This window comes from Scardinius erythrophthalmus (genome assembly GCF_964197995.2).
Source record: "Scardinius erythrophthalmus genome assembly, chromosome: 16".
Taxonomy (NCBI): Eukaryota; Metazoa; Chordata; class Actinopteri; order Cypriniformes; family Leuciscidae; genus Scardinius; species Scardinius erythrophthalmus.
In genome coordinates, this window is record NC_138236.1 from 24,947,536 (window position 1) to 24,974,226 (window position 26,691).

At 39.7% G+C, this 26,691-nt stretch overlaps 2 protein-coding genes across 3 annotated transcripts in view; one reads left to right on the forward strand and one right to left on the reverse strand.

Annotated features, from left to right (window-relative positions):
* tax1bp1b (Tax1 (human T-cell leukemia virus type I) binding protein 1b) overlaps nt 1–11,543 on the reverse strand; it is a 39,253-nt gene extending 27,710 nt beyond the window's left edge. For both annotated transcript variants that reach the window (XM_081389471.1, XM_081389470.1), the window contains exon 1: nt 10,974–11,543. The gene's annotated coding sequence lies outside the window, so the exon portion shown is untranslated. The remainder of the gene's footprint in view (nt 1–10,973) is intronic.
* Nucleotides 11,544–11,778: 235 nt separating this feature from the next.
* hibadhb (3-hydroxyisobutyrate dehydrogenase b) lies at nt 11,779–25,554 on the forward strand. The gene is made up of 8 exons (XM_081388294.1): nt 11,779–11,925; nt 12,514–12,674; nt 12,815–12,924; nt 13,673–13,794; nt 21,721–21,854; nt 21,951–22,027; nt 22,157–22,313; nt 24,856–25,554. Exons 1-8 carry the CDS (start codon nt 11,784–11,786, stop codon nt 25,012–25,014), a joined length of 1,062 nt encoding a protein of 353 aa, XP_081244420.1. The 5' UTR covers nt 11,779–11,783; the 3' UTR covers nt 25,015–25,554.
* The last annotated feature ends 1,137 nt before the right edge of the window (nt 25,555–26,691 follow it).

Here is a 26,691-nt window from a genome sequence, read left to right on the forward strand (position 1 = left end):
CACTGGCCTGACACTTCAGTCTTTTGTTCTGCCCTTATAGACTCTGGTGCTGAAGGAAATTTCCTCGACGAGACGTGGGCGCTAGAACAAGGTATTCCCCTCATAGACTTAAGAGACTCCACCCCCCTGTTTGCCTTAGATGGAAGTTCGCTTCCTAGGATTCAAAGGAAGACCATCCCCCTCTCTCTCACTGTCTCGGGGAACCATAAAGAGACTATTTCTTTTTTAATTTTCTCTTCCCCTTTTAGTCCGGTGGTTTTAGGACACCCCTGGCTGGTCAAACATAATCCCCTTATCAATTGGTCTAATAATTCGATTTTATCATGGAAATTGTCTTGTCATGTTGATTGTTTAACCTCTGCTATTCCTCCTGTCTCTTCTGTCTCTTCTTCACAGGTCGAGCCAGGTGATTTGTCTGGAGTCCCGGAGGAATATCTCGATCTGCGGGAGGTTTTCAGTCGGTCCCGGGCAACCTCTCTTCCTCCTCATCGGCCGTACGATTGTAGCATTAATCTCCTCCCGGGTACCACTCCTCCGCGCGGCAGACTCTATTCCTTGTCAGCCCCAGAACGCGAAGCACTCGAGAATTATCTTTCAGAATCGTTAAATGCGGGTACCATCGTCCCGTCCTCGTCTCCAGCCGGTGCTGGTTTTTTCTTTGTTAAAAAGAAGGACGGTTCTTTGCGTCCCTGCATAGACTATCGAGGGCTGAATGACATCACTGTAAAGAATCGCTATCCCTTACCATTGATGTCATCTGCCTTTGAGTTATTGCAGGGAGCAAAGATTTTTACCAAGCTCGATCTCCGTAACGCCTACCATCTCGTGCGCATCAAGGAGGGTGACGAGTGGAAGACCGCGTTTAATACGCCACTCGGTCACTTTGAATATCGGGTTCTTCCGTTCGGCCTGGTCAACGCTCCTGCCGTGTTTCAAGCCCTCGTAAACGATGTCCTTCGGGATATGCTTAATATTTTCGTCTTCGTCTATCTCGACGACATACTGATCTTTTCTCCCTCTCTCCAAGTGCACGTGCAACACGTTCGACGAGTCCTCCAGCGCTTACTGGAGAATCGACTCTTTGTTAAAGCAGAGAAGTGCTCGTTTCACGTCTCTTCAGTTTCATTTCTCGGTTCGGTCATTTCTGCTGAGGGAGTCAGTATGGATCCCAACAAGGTACGGGCGGTCACCGATTGGCCCGCCCCCGAGTCTCGTGTCGCGCTCCAACGATTTCTTGGTTTCGCAAATTTTTACCGTCGCTTTATACGCAACTTCAGCCAGGTGGCCGCTCCTCTCACCGCCTTGACTTCTATTAACTCTAGATTCGACTGGTCCGATTCCGCTCAACGCTCATTCGATCGTCTTAAGACTCTTTTCACTACGGCTCCCATTTTACTCACTCCGGACATTTCGAGACAATTTATCGTCGAGGTCGACGCCTCGGAGGTGGGGGTCGGGGCTGTCCTGTCTCAGCGCTCACCTTCTGATGAGAAGGTACACCCCTGTGCCTTCTTTTCTCACCGCCTCACTCCCGCGGAGCGCAATTATGACGTCGGTAACCGCGAACTACTCGCCATTCGTTTGGCTCTCGGTGAGTGGCGTCAATGGTTGGAGGGAGCTCCGGTTCCGTTCATTGTTTGGACGGATCATAGAAATTTAGAATACATTCGTTCTGCTAAGAGATTAAACGCTCGTCAGGCTCGCTGGGCTCTATTTTTTACACGTTTCAATTTCACCATCTCGTTTCGCCCCGGGTCTAAGAATGTTAAGCCTGACGCTCTTTCTCGCCTCTTTGATTCATCAACTCCCGCCACTACCCAAGAGGAGATCATTCCCTCTGCCTGTGTGGTGGGCGCGGCAGTTTGGGGAATAGAGAGGTTGGTCAAACGTTCACTAACCCGTGTCGCTGTCCCGCGCGCCTGTCCTAAGCATCGTCTGTTTGTTCCCGTCCCTGCGCGCTTGGCTGTTCTCCAATGGGGACATTCCTCTAAATTGTCTGCCCATCCCGGCGTGCGGGGCACTCTTGCCATGATCCACCAACGCTTTTGGTGGCCTACTTTGGTCCGTGACGCGCGGCGTTTTATCGCTTCCTGTGTGGTTTGTGCCCAGACTAAGTCCGGTAACTCTCCTCCAGCCGGTCTTCTTCGTCCGTTACCGGTCCCTTCGCGCCCGTGGTCCCATATAGGACTCGATTTTATCACCGGCCTCCCTCTTTCCGCGGGTAACACGGTCATCCTAACAGTCATTGATCGTTTTTCTAAGTCCGCTCACTTTATTCCGCTCTCCAAGCTTCCCTCCGCAAAGGAGACGGCTCAGGTCATGGTTGATCACGTTTTTAGATTGCACGGTCTGCCCACTGATATCGTCTCTGATAGGGGACCACAGTTTGCCTCACAATTCTGGAGGGAGTTTTGTCGTCTCATTGGAGCCTCCGCTAGCCTTTCGTCCGGGTTTCACCCACAGACTAACGGTCAGGCCGAACGGGCCAATCAGATTGTCGTCCGCATTCTCCGCAGTCTGGCTCTTCGTAATCCTTCGTCATGGTCAGAGCAGCTCGCCTGGGCTGAATACGCACATAACTCGCTCCCCTCGTCAGCCACGGGTCTCTCTCCTTTTTCCTGTTGCCTGGGTTATCAACCCCCGTTATTTCCCTCGCAGGATTCGGAATCTAATGTCCCGTCCGTTCAGGCGTTTATCGATCGCTGCAAGCGCACTTGGAGAACGGTGAGATCAGCTCTTTGTCGCTCGAGGAGACGCATGAGCACCACAGCCAACAAGCGTCGCGTAAAGAGTCCCCGCTACGTTCGCGGCCAGAAGGTTTGGCTTTCTTCGTCTAATTTGCCACTCCACTCTGAATCTCGTAAGTTGGTCCCTCGTTTCATCGGACCATTTCGCATTTGTAAGATCATTAGTCCTGTCGTAGTCAAGCTGTCGCTTCCTCCTAATCTTCGTCGCGTACACCCCGTTTTCCATGTCTCTTGCATTAAACCGTCGATTCGTGCGCCCTCACGCCCCTCTATTCCTCCTATTCGTGTCGAGGGGTCTCCTGTGTACAAGGTCCGTCGACTCTTGGACATGCGTCGCCGAGGTCGTGGTCATCAGTTCTTAGTGGACTGGGAGGGGTACGGCCCGGAGGAGAGGAGTTGGGTGTCTGCCCGGGACATCCTGGACCCTTCGCTGGTCGATGATTTTCTTCGGTCTCGTCAGTCCCCTTCCTCGGGAGCGCCAGGAGGCGCTCGTTGAGGGAGGGGTACTGTCATGATCCTGGTTCTTCCTTTACTTTGTCTCCCCCCTCTGGTCACCCACACACTCAAACACACACATTTACGCTCTCACACCCCTGATTACTTCATTGGTCATTACGCACACACATCGCCTTCTTCCCAGGTGTTCTCTTTCATTACTTATTATTCTCATCATCAGTTACACACCAGTCATCACTTTCCCTAATTATCTTCTCTTTTTCTAGCCTTGTTTTCCCCTGTCTCTTTGCCAGATTATTTCAGAAGTTATGCGTACGAATTCTCTGCCAAACATCCTGCCGTGTCGAAGTCCTGTCCTGTCCTGTTTTGTCTGTTCTGTGCACGTAAGAGGATTGTTCTACCACTGTGAATTGCTACTAAGCTATACTTGTTACAGAGTACCTGTGACTGCGCTCGTTGCCTTCTGTTCTGATCCTGGAGGTCCCGGAGTCGGCTGGCTTTCTCACGGTAACCACTACTACCAGAGACGCTCCGCTGCTTTGACGGAGGAATTGAGTTGAAGTTCCCGGCTACAGTTTTCCGGAAGATTTTCGTTGTTTATTATAATATGCTGAAAGTTTCTGTTCTTACCTCTGGACATTCTGACTCTTAATTAAAAGACTGATTTGCTGCATCTCGCTCTTGGGTCATCTTTCTCTCCACACTTAACAAATTTCGAACCAATTCAAGCCTGATTCAGACCCTGACAATTTTAACAAACAAGAGGATCGTGCAGAACGGATTTCATGCAAAGACTTTGCAAGCACAGATTTTACAGGACGTTTCAGAGTGGTGTGGGTTTTTTTTGTAAATATTTTATTCATTAAAGATATGTTATCCACCATTTAATCGTGATATTTGTCAGAAAACTAAGTTAATACAAACACTAATCGATCACAAAACCATGGTTAATTTTCCTAAGGAGCGGTGAACCAACAAAATTCGAGAACTTACTAAAGCAAAAGAAAACAAGCTGTTCACCATAAAATGTGCAGCACACAGATAAAAGTTGGGATTTTAATGTTCAGGAACACTGTTTAAAATAAATTAACCACTCTAAGTTTGTCAGCCTTAGGAAGGTCAAACAAATGAGTTTTGGAAAAAAATGTCTCTTCGACATAGCGACAACACTGTCTTCTCTCATGCAGCTCAACCAGGCCTGGTCCCTTTTTTGCATATTCCGTGGGGGCGTGGATTATTTAAATGAGTAACATTATGACTTAATAAGATCCGTAAAAATCCCGTTGTAGTCCAAACAAGCCGCTCGTTGTAGTTCTTGAAAAGGGGATTCTGTTAAATAAAACATCTCCCTTTGGAATGGACTTTGAGCTTTGTAACCTTTTTTAATGCTCAAACAGCAACATTACACACTAACTAAAGTTGGAAAATTGGAAAAGCATAATAGGACCCCTTTAAACTGTTGTGGTACATCAAATACGCTGACCTTGAGATCAAATGCAACAGTGCGCTTTAAAGACAGAGCAAAACTCTCAAGCACTCAGAGTGTTCAAGACGAGTGAAAATATATCTGTGCTAAACTTGTGCTTAGCCTCTAACTCAAACACTGGCAAGCAAAATCTAACAATTATTGAGTCGCCTAGCTAGCATGAAAATTTTGTCTCACATGCGAGTGATTTACTTGCACAAACAGTTTCAACACATTCTAAAAATGTGTGTCTATGGAGGTTGGCTCAAAGAGCAAAGTTTTGATTGGATATTATCTAGCCTACAATTGCAAGATATTATTCCAAATCAAGAACCAGGCAAAACAACGGATAGACGCCAAATACAAAAATAACAGTTCACACCTTTGCATCTGAGATCAATCAAGTCATTTCTATGTAATTGATGCTTACTGTGTCTTAAATAAATTAAGTAGGCTACTAAGCTTAATAATAGGCTCCCTAACAAACAAAATTATATATTTAAAAACTATAAAACTCAGCAAGGCCTGCCTGGACTTGATTAACATTATATGAATGAACGATGAAGTATGAGAATAGGAACATCATGATGCAAGCTGACATTAATATTGCTTGATTTTGTATTGTTTTAATAAATATATTTTGTTGTCATGCAACCAGGAATAAAATGCCCCTTTTATGCTTTTTCAAATATTACCTTTCATGCAGTGTGTAATATAGTTTGTGAACGTAAAGGTTTGCAAAGTTTTGAAGATCAAAGTGCACGGAAATAAAGTTATTGGGCCTCATTTATCAATCCAACGTAGAAACGAGCGCAGAAATCATCTGAAGTCAGGGTTCACGTGTGATTCATGAAACATTTGTACGCTGCCAATCCCATCATACAAATTATCGCATGTTGATAAATATGGCGGCTCAAAACAATCGAGATGGAGAAACATAACCCGGCCAAGATCTTGAAAGAGAAATTGATCTTACACCAAATACACCTGTTAACCTCGTGATTATAAACAATAAAATTAAGAACATTAAAAAACGGTAAATAAAACTAAACATTTCCCTCACTCACTCCACATCAAATTTAAATTTATCGGTATGCTATTCAGAACAGAACAAGAATAAAAAAAAAGTAGCAATTTAATTATAAAATAAAACACAAATAAGGCTATAGTGGCATTCATTATAAACAATATCTCAACATCAAGCCAAAATGAATTTATTTAAAGCAAAACTGAAACGGCATTGGGCTCACGTAGGCCAACTCTCTCATTCGGCACAAATCCAAATGTTTCTATATTCGCGATCAAACATTTGGTTGCTAAATTATTCATTATGTAAATAAGGCTTTGTTCTTTACTTGTGTTCCAACATCCACGTAAAACAATCTATGAAAATGAGTTCATTTAATGATGATTTTTTTTCTGTCATCCTTTGGCTACGCTACAGTATATGAACACATTTTCACTCATTCAATTGATATTAAACCATTCAAGCGCAATCAGACGAAAAAAAAAAAATCTGTACTGGTGTGCTGTATGTGAAGCGGATTTCTGTGAGCAAAGATTTCTATTTCAGATAAATGATGTTCTTTTGAACTTTCTATTCATTCATCAAAGAATCCTGGAAAAACTGTTTTCAAGATTGATAAAAAATAATAAATGTTTCTTGAGCAGCAAGTCATCATATCTGAATGATTTCTGAAGGATCATGTGACACTGAAACACTATGCTGAAAACATGATGCTGAAAATTCAGCTTTGATCACAGGAATAAATAACATTTTATAATAGCCTATATTCAAATAGAAAACAATTATTTTAAATTGTAGGCCTAATATATTTCACAAAATTACTGTTTAGTTTTTTGTTTTTAAATCTTACCAATCACTAAATTTTTGAACGGCACTATATATGTGTGTGTGTGTGTGTTATATTTTTATCCATATGAAGTATTGAGTTATGGTGTTAGGTCAGGTGGTTCATCAGTGAGCGATGTCAGAGTGGAAATGTTACTATTTTTAGTTCTGGGATAATTTGTCCTGTGTCTCAAAAATTTGTATTAAGTCACTCACCGCTATAGATCAATAAGTGCAAACTTTCTCCAAAGTACACAGTGTTTGGACTTTGGAACTTAGAAAATGTTTACAGGAATGCGGATTGAACCCTGAAGGAGTGGACACATGTCAATTTGATCTTAGATCAAGGGGCACTCAGCTACTCCATATTTCTCAGCTCCCTCAAAGTTCTGGATATTTTTAATAAAGACTCTTTAAAGGGTTAGTTCACCTTAAAATACTCAGCCATCCTCTGCGAATATGACTTTCTTCTTTCAACTGAACACAATCATTGTTATATTAATTAATATCCTGGCTCTTTCAAGCTTTACAATAGGAGTGAATGGTACCCTAAATTTTGAAGCCCAAAAAAGCGTATCCATCCATCATAAAAGTAATCCATACGGCTCCAGGGGGTTAATGAAGGCCTTCTGAAGTAAAGCAATGCATTTTTGTAAGAAAAATATCCATATATATATCCATATAAAAATATCCATATATCCATATATACAGTGCTATGCATAAGTTTAGACACCCATGCTAAAGTTGACTAAAAAGAGGAATAAAAATCATCTTTTGGAAATTGAACTTAATGCCTTAATTAAATAAATGAGGAAAAATCCAACCTTTAAGGACACCAATTTTCTTTGTGAATGAATAATGTATCGTAAATAAATAAATGTTCTTCCTTAAAATACAGGGTGCATAAGTTTGGACACCCCTATGTTAAATTCCCATAGAGACAGGCAGATTTTTATTTTTAAAGGCCAGTTACTTCATGGATCCAGGATACTATGCATCCTGATAAAGTTCCCTTGGCCTTTGGTATTAAAATAGCCCCACATCATCACATAGCCTTCACCATACCTAGAGATTGGCATGGGGTACTTTCCATAAGATCATCTCTCAATGCAAATCAAACTAGCTATTAGGCTAACTGAAATAAAACCATGCCAATCTCTAGGTATGGTGAAGGCTATGTGATGATGTGGGGCTATTTTAATTCCAGAGGCCAAGGGAACTTTATCAGGATGCATAGTATCCTGGATCCATGAAGTAGCTGGCCTTTAAAAATAAAAATCTGCCTGCCTCTATGGGAATTTAACATAGGGGTGTACTCACTTATGCACCCTGTATTTTAAGGAAGAACATTTATTTATTTACGATACATTATTCATTCACAAAGAAAATTGGTGTCCTTAAAGGTTGGATTTTTCCTAATTTTTTAAATTAAGGCATTAAGTTCAATTTCCATTTTAGATTTTTTATTCCTCTTTTTAGTCAACTTTAGCATGGGTGTCTAAACTTATGCATAGCACTGTATATATATATAAGCCATACACGAGTAGTATGATGCATTGACGAATGCGGAAGTGCAGAGGATAGAGCAATACAAAACACTGGCCATAAATTAGAAGTCTAAAATGAGAATTTTTAAAGAGAAATGTCAGAGAATTTTGAAATAAGAGAAAAGGAGCTTAAGTTTATTGCCCAGTCCTATTTGTTTAAACCGTGAGAGGCGTCTACTCTCACCTAAGCTTACACTACGCCTCCATCCTATCACCTCTGGAAAGATGAATGTGTATTTAAATTGGGTCAGTTATGTAGTAGAAATGTGAAATTATTTTTGAATTTGGAGCCTTCTAGACTGAGAAAAGCCAGAAAATTTATTTTTGGCTCATGTGGATGAAAGACAACAACTCCCAGAATGCACTTGCTTCGCTGCCCTAGGAGGTCACTCCCAAGCCACGCCTACCGGTTAGAGAGCAGTTAAACAACAAAGCTAAGCTACTAGTGAGTCTCCATGACAAGTCTGCCCGGGTTTTTTGAGATCGCCCAAAATGTCCGGGATTCGGCTTTTGCATTCTACAGTCGCCATTCATCACGTTTACTGTGGCGAGCAGGACGAAGCTAGGGCCGCGGGAGAACGACGCGAGGCCGGTGGCGTGATTACTGATGAGCGACACCTGTGAGACGCACTGGTCTCATATCTCTCACGGAGGAGCGGGTATTTTCTTAGCAATGTTAAAACGCACATCAACCGATCACTTGTTTAGCGTTCATGTAAACACTACATTCAGATTCACCAATCTGAATGAATTCAGTTAGATTGAAACAAAAGGTGTGCATGTAAACAATGAATGGCGACCGCAGAAAGCAAAAGCTGAATCCCGGATATTTTGGACGATCTCAATGGCCGGACATGTCCGGGAAAAAGAGGATGTAGGCTATGGTAAAACCCAACTACTCAGCTTTCTCCACAGAATAAGAACCCGTTAGCTTAGCTTCCAAATAAAAGATGGCTGACACTGTGTGTACATTCTGTGAGTGAGATCCAACCCCCTATGGGCGGGTTGAGAACATGCGGAACGAGCTCCTACTACTGGCTGTAGTCTCTAGCCTCTGGCCAAAAAATCCTCCGATGACGCAAAATGACGATTTTTGCGTCATCGGAGGATTTTTTCCAGACAAAAAATACATAAATCTCTCGTCTCAGGGGGATATGAGGGAGGAAAGCATGGAAATTCGAAAATACTACAGGTTTTCTACTTATCCTAAATCCTGAAGTATCCCTTTAAAGCTTGGAAGAGCCAGGATATTTTTTAATATAACCCTGATTGTGTTTGGCTGAAAGAAGAAAGTCATATACACCTATGGCTTACGAGTGAGTAAATTATGGGACAATTTTCATTTCTGGGCGAACTAACCCAAGCATATTAATATAATAATTTATTAATGCAATCTGCATTTATTGTATCTAAGGTAACTGGGTAAAATTTTTATAGAATTATTACCACATCTATCAAACACTAGGAAATATACTTTTTTTTAAGGTTGACTGAAAAGCTCGCTAGGCTATGTCTCACGCTCATATGGAGATGATGACTCAGTAGTAAGAAATGAACAAAGTCTTCTGATTGTCAAGGGGTTTTTTTCTGCGTGGTTGTGAACAGTCAACACTAGCCACACTGATAAGATAGAGTCATTTGTTTTGTAATCATGGTAATTCCTAAAATAATATTTCAGTGGCAGAGAACAAGGTTGTGTGTAGTGGTTCACTGACTAGTTTGTATTAGGTGAAAAATAGTTGTAAACGTGATAAACATGAAAACCTTATTTTCATATAATTCACTAAACTGTCACATATTTTTTTCTTATTTAATATAATTTATGATAAGAGAGTTGTAAGTGCAGCAGCAGAGCATGGATTTGCTGACACTCGGTCAAGCTTTAAAAACAGCTGAGCTCTACAAAAAACGAACAAACAAATCGGTTATTTTTTTCACACGACATATTTCAGCATTTGCCCGAGTGTAAACTTCCGACAATAGCACATCAAAATAATAACTCCTCCTTTTTCAAAAAAAAATAAAAATAATATAACCTTTAACCGAGTAGTGACGTCACCCGTGACGTGTTTACTAACTTGAACTGTAAAAACGCTTCACGTTTTCATGTTTACACAATCATTTAACGTTAGCAGCTAGCCCTGTTACAACAAAATTAACGTACATTTATTGCAGCAATTTAGTTATAACTTCCTTGAAACTAATTTGCCTGGCAATCCAAAGGTCGTCACAACACAGAGTATTGCCAAAACACAAACAAAAGTATGACATTAGATAATACAGCAACCAATTAATTAGTTATACGTTTAAATGACTGTCAAAAAAACGATGTACCTCAAAACTACCGTTTTTAGACATTAATGTGATTCTATTAGGCCGAAATTACTAGCACGGACACTTGCAACTTAATTTTAGTGTTTACCATGTTGTAGCGAGAAATAATAGTTAGTTTAATAAACGATATTCCGCACAGAATATATAGTCTATGTATATTTATACCAAATATATAGTCTAGACATCAAGTTTCTATATTAGCTAAGCTAGTGTTAGCGATGTAGCTTGCTAGCAGGTTTTAGCCGTCTGGCTAAACAATAACAAACCATAATGTCAAGACAATCACAGCTTATTAGCTTTTGCCATTTAACCACTGTTCAATCATCCCAAACCAACATCTTATTTGCTCTTTATTTCTCTATAAAAATAGATCAGTTAATATTTTAAGTCTAGTCAAAGTGCGAGGCCGATAGTTAATGAATAACCCGTATCATGATCCCGACCAACTGGTTTTCACCAAAACAGAGCTCAAAATTATATTACAAGTTAGTCAAATAAAAATCATAGTAGATAGGAAAGACTAATACTCATACAGACCTATAATAGAAGTAAATAAAAAGACGGTACAATACCTCATTCTAATGCTGAGTATCACAAAAAAGCCCAGCGCTGTGTTTGACGCACTTTCCAGTCTCTCTCAGCGCAAGTACATCCCCTGTCTGTCCGTGTCAGTGGTTTCCCGGAACAACACAATAACAACACCACACACATGACATATCTTCGACCATCACCTGGCTATGACTAACGTATGAAACTACCATTAGAAAACGTATTAAGTGAAGATAAAGCATTTAGTTGCGCGTGCTTCAGTTAACGTTATTTTACGAAAAACCACTGACTTAAACTGTACAAATGTTTCATGTTTTCATTTTTATTTTTTACTTTTACAAATAACAAAAACAACACTATAATTATTGAGGTTCTTTAGTTATAACTTCCGTGAGGCTAATTTGTCACTAATAAATTAACACTGGCACATAGTAATAGAAACGTGACTAGCAATACATGACTGTCAACATATGATGTACTCAAACTCTATGCTACATGTTTATATGTATCAAGTAACCTTAACATATTCAGTTATATTCTCGCGTTGTTTTATAGATAAATGAAACTCCGTACGTGTTAAATGTCCAAAGAGTGAGTAACGTTAGTGGAACAATAAGACATGACAAATCTGTTTGCATGTACAATTAAAAAACAGGAAAGCAGTAAAACATATTTGTATTACATACAAATAATAATAGTTTGTTGAGATTAATTCAATAACAGACTAAATAAAGGCAGTTACAAGTTCTAAATAAATCTATTATGAGATTTTGAGGATGTCCCGCCTTCCCTTGAATGCCATTGGATGAAGAGATCCGAGCTGAATAAAACGTATGGAGGCACATGTGTCAATCATCGATTATCCAATCGCGTCACTCTCAGTCGAAGGTCAAGAGCGAAGCAGCATGGCCGCTCTGTTAAGGGGTTCGAGGTGTCTAGTAGGAAAGTGTCTTAACCATGTCAGCGCCGTGCAGGGTAATGTGTTTGCAATGTTATCCGAAAATTGTATGGGTTTTTTTCCTGCTACTGTGGATTTTCATGCATATTTTCCGTGCAGCAACATCTGATATAATGCAATGTACTGGGAGCTTTCGATAGCTGTTAGGCTAAAGTCACAGGCGTGTGTATGTCACTGAAACACAAGTAGACAATTTTACTAAATGTCACCAGAATCTGCCGCCATTGAACTAAATTATGGACAGTTGTTAAATTGTTGCATTTGCTAACAAGTCTTTTCCGATAAATGTGGGAGTGAGATGTAATATGTCATTAATAAATCAAGTTAATCTAAACAGATTGCAAATTGTAAAGGGACAAAGCATACTTGGGATTCAAGTAATATGAAAGCATTTGATTGAGTTTTTTTAATTGAGCTTTTGTGATCTGTGTTAATTGATTGATTAATTTTGTATTTCTGTTTTATATATTAAACATTAAATGTTAAAATTGACATGTCAGATCAACATGCAGAAACTTTGCACATCTTGCTACAGTTAAATGCTGAAATATCCCATGTGATATTCTAAATTTGACACTAAATAGATAGTTCATGTCTCTTCTTAGTCTCCATCAGGTCCATGGCCTCTAAAACCCAGGTGGGCTTCATTGGCCTGGGGAACATGGGAAACCCAATGGCAAAGAACCTCATAAAACATGGATATCCAGTGATAGCCTCAGATGTATTTCCAGAGTCCTGCAAAGAGTTACAGGAGCTTGGAGCTCAGGTCAGGATAACGGACATAAAACGTAACTTGTTCACATCTGACTTGCGTTAAACGCCATGATGTACAAGCTTTGTATGATTGATTACATCTTAGTTGTTCCTTTGAATGAGCCTCTCTGACTGTTCATGCTCTGTTCTCAGATCCTGGATAACCCTGCGGATGTGGCGGACAATGCAGATCGTATCATCACAATGCTTCCCTCCAGCCCTAATGTTGTAGATGTTTATACAGGCGCAAATGGTATTCTGAAGTAAGAACATCCTTTCTGTACAGGCTAAATAATCAACATTTGAACGTCAGTTTAATTTGGAAACTTAATTCCTGAATTAAAAAAAAAGTCAAATCCAACATATATTAAGCCAAACTTAAAGGAACAGTTCACCCAAAAATTAAAATACCATAATTTACTCGCCCTCAAGCCACCCTAGGCGTATATGACTTTTTTTAACAGCCGAACACAATCGGAGTTATATTAAATAGTATCCTGGTTTTTCCCAGCTTTGTAATGGCATTGAAATAAATCATAAGACTAAAAGTTCCACCATTCATCATAAAAGTAATCCATACGATACGAATCCAGTCAGTTAATAAATGCCTTTTGAAGCAAAGCGACAGTTTTCCTTAAGAATATTTATATTTAAAACTATATACTATACGTAAACTATAATCACTGGCTTCTGGCAACGGGCGTACGCATGTCAGAAGGATGACTTCTGACCTGATGTATGACATAGCTCCTCTTCCCTTTTATCGAAATCCTCCGTCATTTTTCTTTAAAACATTTTAGACTTCAAATTTGTGACTGGCATTTTGTTTTCTAACTACTACACCTACATCATACGTCCTACATCAGCCGTTGCCGGAAGCCAGCGATTATTAGTTTGCAAGTTTTAAACCGATTTCATAGATTAATTTTAGCTGAATTGATTGTGGTGAGAAACTTGACACATGTACTCTGTACCGGGCAGGTCTTGTATTCTAAAATCTTTATTCAACAGGAAAGTGAAGAAGGGATCCCTACTCATTGATTCCAGCACTATTGATCCAGCTGTCTCCAAGGAGATGGCAGTTGCTGCAGAGAAAGTGGGAGCCGTTTTTATGGATGCCCCAGTGTCTGGAGGTGAGATGACCAAAACTCTCACTTCCTTTCCATCATCTTACGAAGGGCAGCCGTAGATGCAGTGACTCGTGTTGTATGCGGTAACCTTGATCTGAACCCTGACTGCACACAAACCACTTATGTAAGTGTAGACAATGTTGTTAAGGTTTCATAAATCACACACCCATAGTCACAGTTACAAAACTAGTCACTGTCTGGGAAGAGGTACAAGTACAAATCTTTGGCTCTAGTTCAAACATTGTGGTTTTCGTGTGTTTAATAGTGGAATTCCAGTTCCAATTCCAATCATGACCATCCTCCGGCTTTTATTTGTCCTTGCTCTATTGAAACCTACAACAGTGTAGTTTGCTAAAGATAAATGTAATATTTAAATGTAATTGCCAAAGATGCATTTATATTTAAATATATTTATTAGAATTTTTGCTAGGAGGGAGGGACATTGAATGTGAAAACTCATGCCAAAAAACAAATCTAGGTTTGCAAAGTCAAATTTCAGGACACACAAGTTACACGCATGTTTTATTCTTTCTGTCCTCTGTTTCAGTGTGTGGTGGGTGATTTGCAGGTTTGTTGATAGGAAAGAGTTTTATCACCTGCCTCATCTTGCCCATTTTCTTAATCCAGCCATTGGTGTGGACTCCTTGAGTTATAGACTAATTCAAAAGTCAGCATCTGGGAATTGATCTTATGACCTCAGCTTATGGTGGAGATGGAGACAAGTGCTGAAAATCAGTGACTTATGTGGTTATCTCCCATGTAACCCTTATTTTAGAAACCTAGGGAATATAGGACACTTTCTGATTTGTTTGGATTTGTCCATGCTTGTATTTCTGACCTGGCATGGGAAGAATAGACTCTAGTTGTGTCCCAAATGACATATAATACACTATGCACTGTATACTCTATTGTCTAGTGTATGAATTTTTATTAGGTTAGTTTGTCCTCAAGCATTGGAGTCTGGTAGCCCCTCCCCTTTTGCTAAACAAGGAAATCTATGACAGAGTTCAACGTTCCACACTTCGTTTTGTGCTCAAATCATCTGGGTATTTGAAATTTTGTTTTTTCATTTTCAATGTGAACACCCTACTCTCTGTTTACAGTATAAGATAGTGAAGAATAGCACTTAGTTTGCAAATTTGGACACACTGTCTGAATCTGTGCAGATCTACATTCTTCAATATTTAATATAAGATCATTTTGACCAAAATAATTTAATGTGCCAATTTGCCAAACAAAGGTTTTGTCCTATGTCGTTACCAAGACCGGTAGACTGAGTTTCATAAAGATACGTCTTGACTAAAAAGGGCAGCAGTGAGGTTTGCGAACTGAGGAAAGTGAAATTAACTGGACAGAGAATGATTCAAGCCTTAGTTTTATTTCTGTCCAATTTGTAGCCTCACTTTGTAGCCGTCTAGTTGCTTAACTGAGACTTATGCATTTGCTTTCTTTCCTACTGCACTGAATTGGAGATATCCACTTCTACACTCAACCTGGTTGGGGCAGTTTTAAGCTAAACGGTATTTGGAAAGAACGGTTCCTCCAGTCATTCCTGAACTAGTGTTGCTTTTACAGTTTGGTTATCATATTTGTTGATTTGATTTATCATGCAAAAGTAGTTGTCCTTTATCTTTTCACAATCTTTGAATGTTTTGAAGTTATTCTGTTGCTGACTTTGTATTGTTGGTGTGAGATTGAGGCGTTCATTGGCACTAGCAGTGATTGACGGGCGCAGATAGGATTTTTTAACTGGGGGGGACAGCAAATGATTTAAACTCAATTCGTTATTTGCGTAATTTGGGCTTTAACTAGTGCTCAAGTAGTAACTTTGCATAATTTGGGCTAATGATTTGCATTAAAAAGCCATTGGGGGATTGTTATTTGAAATCATGGATAAACAACAATGACCAAAGGTAAACAAAAGCCTACCTGATCACCACTAGCAATGCATGATCAGACTGTTATTTAACTAGTATGCCAATCACCCACCAAAAACTTCATGTCTTCAGCAAAGTATGTGTTTTTTTTTTTTAAACATTTGCTTATCTCAGTCAATTTTTTTCAGTTCAGAAAATCACTGGCTCAGTTTAGAAATAGGGGCTGTTACATACACGATCTCTATGAACTTTTTGAAGAGTCAAAGTGGTAGTTGCGTAGCTGTCAATGGAGGGACAGAAAGCTCTCAGATTTCATCAAAAAGATCTTCATTTGAGTTCCGAAGATGAACGAAAGTTTTGCTGGTTTGGAAAGACATGAGGGTGAGTAATTAATGACAGAATTTATTTTTGGGTAAATTATCCCTTTAACACCAGGTAAGGGATTGTTTCACACTTTTAATTCAGAAACGGGGTTAACACCGTGTTTTACCTCAGGAGCAGGATTAGCAGTGCTTTTGCTGTGTTAACCCCGCATTGCGTTGCCAAACTTGTGCAGAGTGAAACAAAGCGGTGTTAGAATGTTATGAATAGATGCTTAGCAACCGACAGTCAATCGCATACCTCATATTCACATGCTTTGAACAGTCACAGAAACATTATCCGTCGTATAATAATGATAATTTATGTTGGAAATGCCAGCTTGAGATGGGTACCTTTCTACCCTGTATTTGGCAATGTAGTCTGGTCAAAGTTATGGATGTTATAAATTGCTGGTATGGCTCCAAAATATTAGCCTGGTAATACCAAACTCTGCTACTTCGCTTTGCTTCGTAGACAGAGTCTGGAATGGCATAATAGAGAAGTGTTTTCTCTCTCGCAGGGGGTCGCTTGTCTGAAGTTTAAAATCATTGGTTACCCGTAAGCCAATCACATAACGTTTGGTTATGGCGTGTGTTATGCGCATGCTCAGCCGCATCTAACTTCCACTGTAAACACATGTATGATGCGAAAACAAAAACCATCGAGCGAAATACCGGAGTGAACATAGCTGTGAACGACTTTTGCAGATTATGTGAAGTAAATCTACGCATCCACGGTACAATCAGCGTCTACGTCACGGCTCTCAGCCCGCCCTCTGTTCGTTGATTGGCCTGGCTGTTTTCAGGCCGGAGGAAAACGGAAAGCTATGACGCTGTCTCAGACGGAGTACAGAAGCGAAATGAAATTGAGCGGAAGTACGAAGTCTGACGTAGTCAGGCTACCAAAATATATTTTACCCCTAAATTCTCCTTATTAGGTGACAAGTCCCAAATACCAAATGTTTCAAAAGGTGTATTTTCTGTTATTATGGTATGCATCACAGTGGCCAGCAAGATTGTTCTAAGACGTTGTAAGACAGTGCGAGCCCCAGAATTAAATGACTGATCCAGTGCAATGGTGGAAATTGCATCGTATGAATCTATGCTTAGCAGAGTAAAGTGTTAGAGAGGAGGGGGTGTATTTCTGGGATGAGCTTTGGTCACATATTACAGTGAATATAAGTTTTTTTTATAACAACATTTTGTTTAGTTTTTTTATCGTTAATATGTGCCTATTAGGGGTTTAGCGGTACACAGTCACGGTTCGGTACGTACCTCGGTTTTGGGGTCATGGTTCGATAACCAAAACTAGGGTTTTTAAAAAAAACATTTATTTTGAACAGACAGTAGTGCAAATTACAGTTTGCGCCACCTAGCAGCATTTAGCCAGTTGGTACAGTTCAGTCTCCTTTAGAGTATTAAGCATAAACAGAATACACTCTTGCATAGGTTTTAATTTTTTGTAGGGCTGATAAAAAAAAAAAAAAAAAAAAAAAGGTATTTGGACCTAATCAGCTGCAAAACTGAAAAGCATATCTTGTTAATAAAGTACAAATTAAGTAGAATAATGAAAAATAAAACCTGTGCAGTGAAAGTTCATTAACATGCAGTGACAATGGCAGATGCACAAAGTTCAATGTTATGCTTTTTCAAGAAATTGCTGGAAAGATGAGTCCATGCAGAGACAGTGAATGAAGTGGTACCTGAGGCTTCCCATTTTCTGGACACGCGCATTTTATCACTGGACTGTAGTAGAGAGACTTCCACGATGCAAATCGGCACAATTCCATGATTTTGATTCCATGATGCGAATGTAATACTGTATATAATTTAACCGCGGCAATGACGGCTACATTCGTATAGTGTTTGCGTGTGTCTCGAAAGTTACAAACAAAGCCACAATAAGCTCATGGAGCGAATCATCTTGATGGATGACAGAGGAAACGCTGACCAATAAGAGGACAGTACTCGCATGTGACTTGCCTGAACACATTTTGGTACACTTTGAAAGGTTGCCTTGTAAAAGTGAACCGAACCAAGAAGAAATTGCAACATAGAAACAAATTAAGTCCCTGTTTTGGGACAAAAACAGTCTATAGGTGTGAAAACGGCCTAAGAAACCGTAAAGGGTCTGTTTTTATTTGTATACAGTACACTCACAATAAAAACAAAACATTGTGCTTTTGTAAAATAAAGAAAACAATCAGAGGGACCTCCACAAATTTGATGCAGTGCTTTGCAACCTTTTTGACTCAAGACACTTAAAGGGATAGTTCACTTTGAAATTAAATTTTAGTATGTTTTAGCTTACCTCAAGGGCATCCAAGATGTAGGTGTCTTTGTTTCCGCAGTAGTTTCAATTTTGATATTTTTAGGTCAAACCGTTCTTGTCTGTCAGTCATATAATGCAGGTCTATGGTCACTGTCTCAAAGAGCATGCACAGAGAAGTCCAAATTAAACATGATTTAATGACTCGTAAATGTAAGTACACATTGATGGCCTAAGACACGAAACGAGCGGTTTGTGTGAGAAAACGAACAGTATTTATATCGTTTTTACCTCTTGTAGAAATGATCTGAGGGCGCGCGCGCTTCCTGGTATGTGACGTATGCACGCGTTCTGGCTTAGTCTGCGTGGTTGTGTACAAGAGGTAAAAACGATATAAATACTGTTCGTTTTCTCACACAAACCGCTCGTTTCGTGTCTTAGGCCATCAATGTGTGCTTACATTTACGAGTCATTAAATCATGTTTAATTTGGACTTCTCTGTGCATGCTCTTTGAGACAGTGACCATAGACCTGCATTATATGACTGACAGACAAGAACAGTTTGACCTAAAAATATCAAAATTGAAACTACTGCAGAAACAGACACCTACATCTTGGATGCCCTTGAGGTAAGCTAAAACATACCAAAATTTAATTTCAAAGTGAACTATCCCTTTAAAATAGCATTAAGAATTGGCTGTATAGTGTGATGTACTGTACACATACTTTTCTCTGTGTTCAATTCTGTGCGCCTCTTATAAACTTGACTGAGGTGTGAAAACTGCATGTGTTGTCGCGTTACAAGAAATGTTTAACTCAGTCAACAGCTAGTTTGTGCTTTATGACGATCCTCCTTTTTAATCAGGAAGTTGTTCCCTCTGGTCTTTGGGCACATAAAAACAATGTGCTTCTAGTTTGCTTTCCTTAAATTGTTGCCTCTCCCAATTCATATGCGTCAGTGGGGTTTGGCTAACATACCGTTGGACCCGCTCTTGGTTTGTGAAGCAGTCATAAGAAATCCACAGACCTGCTCATTCTCTTTACTTAGACCCTCCAGACATTATTCTCAGCTCCGTGTTAGCGCCTGTGAAGAAGGTTTAATGAAACGTGAGCCACAACAAACTGTCCTTGACGTCATGCGTTTCTGTGTTCACAGCAGATGGCGAAGTGCTTGTGTATTTATAGAACTTTCCTCTCTAAGAGTAATTATGGCACTTAGATGGTGTTACATTTTTAAAGATCCATCCTCTCAAACTTTTAGGCTTAAAACGGGTTACTAGCGGGATGTGGAAACAATCACATTAGGACTATAGTCACCAACTAAATTAGTCACTTGTTCATGCAGGTGATTTGCTCTTCTCTGATTGGTCATTTCACTGACACTTTTACGCGAATCTCCACATCCATTGTAATTGTTACAATGCTCTGTGGAACTTGTATGTCAGTTTAAAAGGTTTGTTCACCCAAAAATTTTAATTCTGGCATCATTTACTCGCCCTCGTGCTCCAAACTTGTACAGACTTTTTCTTTCAGAACACAAGGAGCTGTTTTGAAGAATGTTTCAGCTGTTTTTGAGCTGACAATGAAAGTCACTGGCATCTATCGTCTAGTATTTTCAAGTTCCAAAAAGAACATTAATCCATACGACGTCTTCTGGAGTGACTAAGATTGATGAACAAATGAAAATGTAATGTAGCTCAAAATCTAAACAACAAAGACAATCACATCAAAACGGACACAAACCTCAAATGTCAGCTAACATCAAACCTCATTGGTTCTTGGATGTCACATGACCAAGCATGACTAAGTTTGTGTTTCCATATTTTATGTAGTCTGTGTTAATTCAGAGTGAATAAAGGCTTAATTCTGGTCATATAAATCTGTACATCTTGGACAAAAACAGCTCCAACTTTCTTCAAAATACCTTATTTTGTATTCTGCAAAAAAGTCATACTGGTTTGGAAATATAAGAGGGTGAGTAAATGACCATTTTCATTTGTGTGAACTATCCCTGTGATGCAAATAATTTAGCTCCTGGTTTCACAGACAAGGCTTAAGCCTAGTACCAGACTAAAATTCCTGTTTGAGCTGTTTTAACCGAAAGCAACTTGCACTGACAAGGATGGATCTATTATGCAAAATTTACTTTTACACGGTGTTTGAACACAAATGTCTGTCGGCAGTGTGTGTACACAGCCACTCTATAGTGATGATAATCCACCCACTCCTCTTTTTTTAATCCCCATAAATCATAAGGAGTGTCTCAGAACAAGCCGTTTTCAGTTTTTGTGCAGTGACTCACAAATGCTTAGGCCCTGCCCACGCCTGCTGATGGACTCTGCACTATTAGCATAAAGTGAGCTGTACACAGTCCGCCATGTTTATCTCCTCGTCAGAGCATTTAACAGCAGCATTCAACTAAGAAATGTATTCTTATTAAAGTTACTAAGTTATTCAATCAAGAGCAGTGAGTGATTTTCTGTTTTTCTTTTGTTGTTTGATTCGTATTAACAGCATATATAACAGTAGGTACTGTATATTATGCTGCTTTCACTTTAATACAGATCTAATATACATATGCAATTTCTTTACTAGCTGTTTACGTTTACAGAAATGACTGACTGTGTTTGTGAACTTTGTGTGTTTTGACATGACATTGTGTGTTTGACAGTTTTAGCGCAATAAATCCGAAATTTTCGCACATTAAAAAATAAATACGACCTCACGTTGTGTCAATCACGCTTTGCACACTGCCTCCGAAACTTTTGTCAGTCAAAAAAAAAATTCGAATCAGGTTTGATTTTCTGCGTTTTTCGCATCCGTAGCAAGCATTTTGAATGGTGTTTTGACAATTTAGAGCCACCGAATCACGATTATTCACAAATACGAAAAAACGCATGCGAAACATTTCGGACTCAGTTTGCAAGGACCTTAAGTTGTGAAATAGAACTTGGTTTAATACTCATGGGACGCACCGTCTGACAGCCAGCTCTCTGTGCGCGTGATTTGTGCGCTCAGAAAACCATATATCAGAAGTTTAGACTGATATGATTTTAAAACGCATGCAGATAATAAACTTTCATGATGATGAAGAACTGCAATGCCGCGTGAGCGTGTTTTGTTAGTTTCTGGCAGAGTATCAGAGGCACAGCTGTAAAGGCTCCGCCCTCTTCTGGAAAGGGGGTGGGGAGCAGCAGCTCATTTGCATTTAAAGATACATGCATGAAAGCAGCATGTTTTTTTCTTCCACTCAAAAATGGGACACCTGAGACTTATCACATCTTGTAAAAAGGGTCATAATAGGTCCCCTAAAATATCAGTGCCATTGTTTTGTCTGAAAGATAAAATCTACTTAAATACCCTAATTGAATTAAGGCTTAGGTGTAATATGAATGATTTGCATTGTGTTCTTTATTTTTCTCAGGTGTTGGTGCTGCCAATTCAGGTAAGCTCACCTTTATGGTGGGTGGGCCAGAGGAGGAGTTCAATGCAGCCAAGGAGCTTCTGACCTGCATGGGCGCTAATGTGGTGTACTGCGGCCAAGTTGGCACTGGACAGGTACAAATAGGATGTGATTAAGAATATAGTGGCATTCTTGGAAAGGTGCAGATTTATGCTGACCAGGGTTTCATAATCTTTCTTCCTTGTTTGAAGGCAGCTAAAATCTGCAACAATATGCTGCTGGCCATTGGGATGATTGGAACAGCAGAGACCATGAACTTGGGAATCAGGTGCAGTTTACAGTTGAATTACTTCAATAATACAGCTATCTTGATGCTGTTACTCTTGCTACAGATTGAATTTTCTACTTTTTAGCCTCTTTTATCATTATTTATTGAAGATTACTTGTGCAATCACAGATTAGGGCTTGATCCAAAGCTTCTTGCAAAGATCTTGAACATGAGCTCTGGACGCTGCTGGTCAAGTGACACATACAACCCTGTCCCGGGAGTGATGGAGGGAGTGCCCTCAGCAAACAACTACCAGGGTGGCTTTGGAACTACACTAATGGCCAAGGTTTGCTTTCATATAAAAATATATTTATTTATTAACTTCATTCATGCTAGTGTATCATGTTTCCCAATGTTGTTGAGCATTGTGTAGTCTCGCTTAGCCAGACCTTCAGACTGACGGCAGAAGGTCTGGACTCCATCGCAGCTTTCATTGGCCAAGCACCCCCCAGATGCCATCCGACATGTAAAGCAACCAATCACAGTTCGTTTTGTTCAGCGCCATGTTTAGGGGCAAGAAAATGTAACATCGAAGTCCGTACCAATAACAGACCAGCATGTCAAACTCTTGGACATATTTTAAAGAGTCTATGGCGTAAAATTCACATACTTTTGAAAATCCAGCATTTAGTTGATCCTGATAAGTGCTCATTGTCACGGTTGTCTGAGGCTAAGACTAAAGGCCCCAATATACTTCAAGCGAAATCGTTTCGGCCTGATTTTGTTCAAAATGATGTCACATCAGTTTGTTGTTTAAAGTTCATTTTGGGAGTGCGAAACACCTTTGTTCTACCATTGGTCTCTGGCGATTACGTAATAGGTTGGTGTGCGCGGGCCGCCATCTTTTCTGGATCATTTGGCCTGCTCAGTCGGTCAAGATCAGACGTCCCTGAGTGAAAACATGAACGCACTGCAGAGCTGCTTTACAGTAGAAAATGAAGTTGTACTTCTGATGAAACGAGACACTGACTGTTTTCAATGTTTAATACGGTAAAGCTGCTTGATTTTAGGCTACATCTACTGAATAAAGTGATATATAAATAAACGTGACGTGACTTTACTGGAGTGCTGTAGAGTTCGTACAAACATGTACACCAGGGTTCCTCAAACTCGGTCCTGGAGGGCCACTGTCCTGCACAGTTTAGCTCCAACCCTGATTAAACACACCTAGCTGTGAGTTTCTAGTGATCCTAAAGACATTTGCTGAGTCCCAATTCGCATACTATCCGTCCTAAATAGTATGCGAAACTAGAATTAGTACGTCCCAAATCGTAGCATGTTGAAATGAGTATTCCAAAGATACCCGGATGGTCTACTATTTCCGGTTAGAATTCGAAGTGCTGATCAATGCACACTCTAACGGCTAATATTGCCCACAACCCATTGCGTGCGGGAGGGAGGAGCTTTGCGGTGATGATGGTGATGTAAACCTGGCAGTCGGATGCAGCAACGGAGATGCGCCCTCAGTTTTTAAGTGTAAGAATTCAAATGTTTAACCCTAATTAAAGTTATGTTTTATTGTCTCGTAATATTAATGGGTTTATGTTGTGCCAAAAAAGTACCGTGTTTATCTTGTAGGGTCCGACGAAGATACCGAGCGCCTCATTGCAGGCAACAAAACAATAAATAAAAAGGCTCTAGTAGCCTACAGTGTCATGCAAGTGTCTTTTTTATGTATTTCTGTTTCTGTCTGACTTATTTGTAGGCTAGTTATACTGTGGCTGTACATATGTTAACTTTATCAGTCCAACCAAAGAAACATGGTTACTACACTTTTACTATAGTAAAAGCATGGTTCATTTTCATCGGGGTATTTTTAAGTATTATACATAAGTATAAGATTAAGTATAAAATACGTTAAACAATAGTTACACTATAAACTTTAAATATTTTAACTCAGAAAATAAGTAGCGCTAGCTTTCGTTACACACATTTGCACATGAACGTCAGAACCAGCCGCCTCACGAACGACCTGCGTTTGGTTGATCTACGACGACGCCCTGCTTCACTCCTCAATTTGGTAAACACATTGTAAATGTATTGTGGAAAAAAAGATGGGAATAGTAAATAAAATTATATTGGATATATAAGAATGAATGGAATGTTAAATGTTTTGTTAACAGTCGCGGTGTGCGTAACTAGGCAACCACGTTCAAGTTCACGTTGCATGACGTCATCGAAGTATGTCCCATAACGTGCATACTTTTTTGCTACACACTCAAAAGTATGTACTTTTTCATCACAAAAAAAGTACATACTTTTAGGTCGTAGTATAAGTAGGCGAATTGGGACTCAGCCATTGATTAGCTTGCTCAGGTGTGTTTGATCAGTGTCGGAGCTAAACTGTGCAGCACAGTGGCCCTCCAGGACCGAGTTTGAGGAACCCTGATGTACACGATGCTATGATCAGATGCTTTATTAAAATGCTTGCTGTCTTAATTTTGTTGTGTGTTTGTTATTGAGAGGAAAGCGCACAGCACATATTTACATATCCATCTAAACGTCGCTCTCGTCAGAGTGGGTGGCATCAGATGTTCGATAGCGTTCGATATCGTTGGTCACGTATTTCGTTTCACCCCTAAACAAAAACAAAAAAGAGCTTCGCCATGAGTGGGGCCTTAAGCACTGTTTTTTAACATGCCATGTTAAACTTGGTCTACTTCTTAAAATTGTGTCAATCTTGTATTCTGCTCAAACAGGATTTTTTATTTTAAATGCAAGAATGTGTCTAATGGGGAATCCAAATGAGGCCACCTACTTGCTAGTTAATTTTTAAAATGTGTAGTTATGCACATCCTTAATTGACTTTTACTGACATCTATCCTCAGGATCTGGGACTTGCTCAGAACACAGCAACCAACACAAAGACCCCAGTGCCGTTGGGCTCTCTGGCCCATCAGATTTACCGTATGATGTGTGCACGCGGCTACGCCAGCAAAGACTTCTCATCTGTCTTCCAGTTCCTTCGAGAAGAGGAAGGCCAGTAGATGGCAACACTCTATGCCCCTTCCACAGCCTTACCCAGCACTACCTGCCTTGCAAAACTTTGACCCAACTATGTGATTTCATTGGCATGCATGTGCTGGGAGCCATGAATGATTGAGTGAATGAATTAATAGACTGAAAAGACTGTTTGTACTTGTTTGTTTGAGGCTGTAAGTTCCTGATGGAATTATGTTACTCATGTTGGCCCATCATGCACAATTAGTAATCCACCAATCAATTGATGAGATGCTGTGAATTGAAGTTTTATGACTTTTTTTCTTGCCTGTGCGGCTGTTATGTATGTTAACAAAATATTAAAAATGTATCATTTCATTCTCAAGCTCCGATCAGCCATAACACTCCTTAAAGCTTTCTGATAGCGAACAGGTTTGCATATGTACAATTTTAGTTATGTTCTTAATGTGTCTTTTGAGTCATATTGGGTTGGCTACTGTTGGTAATTGTTAGTAGTGTTGGATCTACATCGTCTTCATGTAAATTTAAAACCCCTGGAAATTAAAGCAGGAGATATGTTGATTTGACGTTAAGACTGTGGCGTGTTGATACATGAATACACATTCATATAACACCAATGTTTCATTTGTACATAAACTCTAAGGGTTTTAAAAACCTGGAATCAGAAGTGGTATTGCCAGGGAACTAAGCCAGATTTACAATTAACGAATGTAGCTTACCAGTTGGAAGTGATGCAACACAGCACACATTTTATCTGGTCTCCTCTCCTCAAGGTCACTTGCAGTGTAATGTCTTTTGATGCTTTATGAAGCCTCACCTTGAATTCTGTGGCACGTAACGCACATTGCACAATAAATATGAGTCATCAATACTAGGGATCTTTTGCACATCAAGGAAATTGTAATATTTTTGTTGGACTTGAGGGGAAAGTTCACTCCAAAATAAAAATTCTATTATTATCTCACTCTCATGTTGTTCCAAACCTGCGTTTTTTTTCTTGTGGAACACAAAATATATTTTGAAGCTGTTTTGGTTTGTACAATGAAAGTTGATGGGGTCTAAAACAACATTAGACCCCATTGACTTTCACTGAGTGGACAAAAAAAAACATTTTTGTGTTTCAAAGACAAAATGGGTTACGGTTTGGAACCCAGTAAAAATATTAGAACAATTATAAATAAATGTGTAATGTCTATTTCTGTGTCCCGGATGGCTTTGGTCACAGTTCCATGAAGCTAATGATACAGTCGAGACATGACCTTTCATTCTCTCACTTTCTCACTTTGTTTTTCTTTGCTCCTATTTCTCCCTTCACCCTCAGAACTTTTCTTTGCCGCCTCATATTCTCTCATTGTCTTTTGCTTCTTTTCACACTCACTTTTGCTCTCCCAGTTTCCAAAATGCAGTCAGCGGTATGTTTCTGATCTAAGAGCCACAGAGAGGACATAATGCTAGAGGTCACATGATCACAGGACAACCCCATAAAAAGTCCATTAAGCATGGAGGCCCAAGTGCTGTGTTGTTATCTGGTTGGCAGGTCTTACAAACAGAGGACCAAGGGGTAGTTAGACTTCAGACAGCCCAAAACCCGGTATCCCATTCCGGTTTGAACCATTTAACGCATGACATTCTCTGGTCATTGAAACAAAAAAAAAAAAATCTCAGGCTTTTCTTAGAGGTAAATATTTTCTAAAATGAAACAT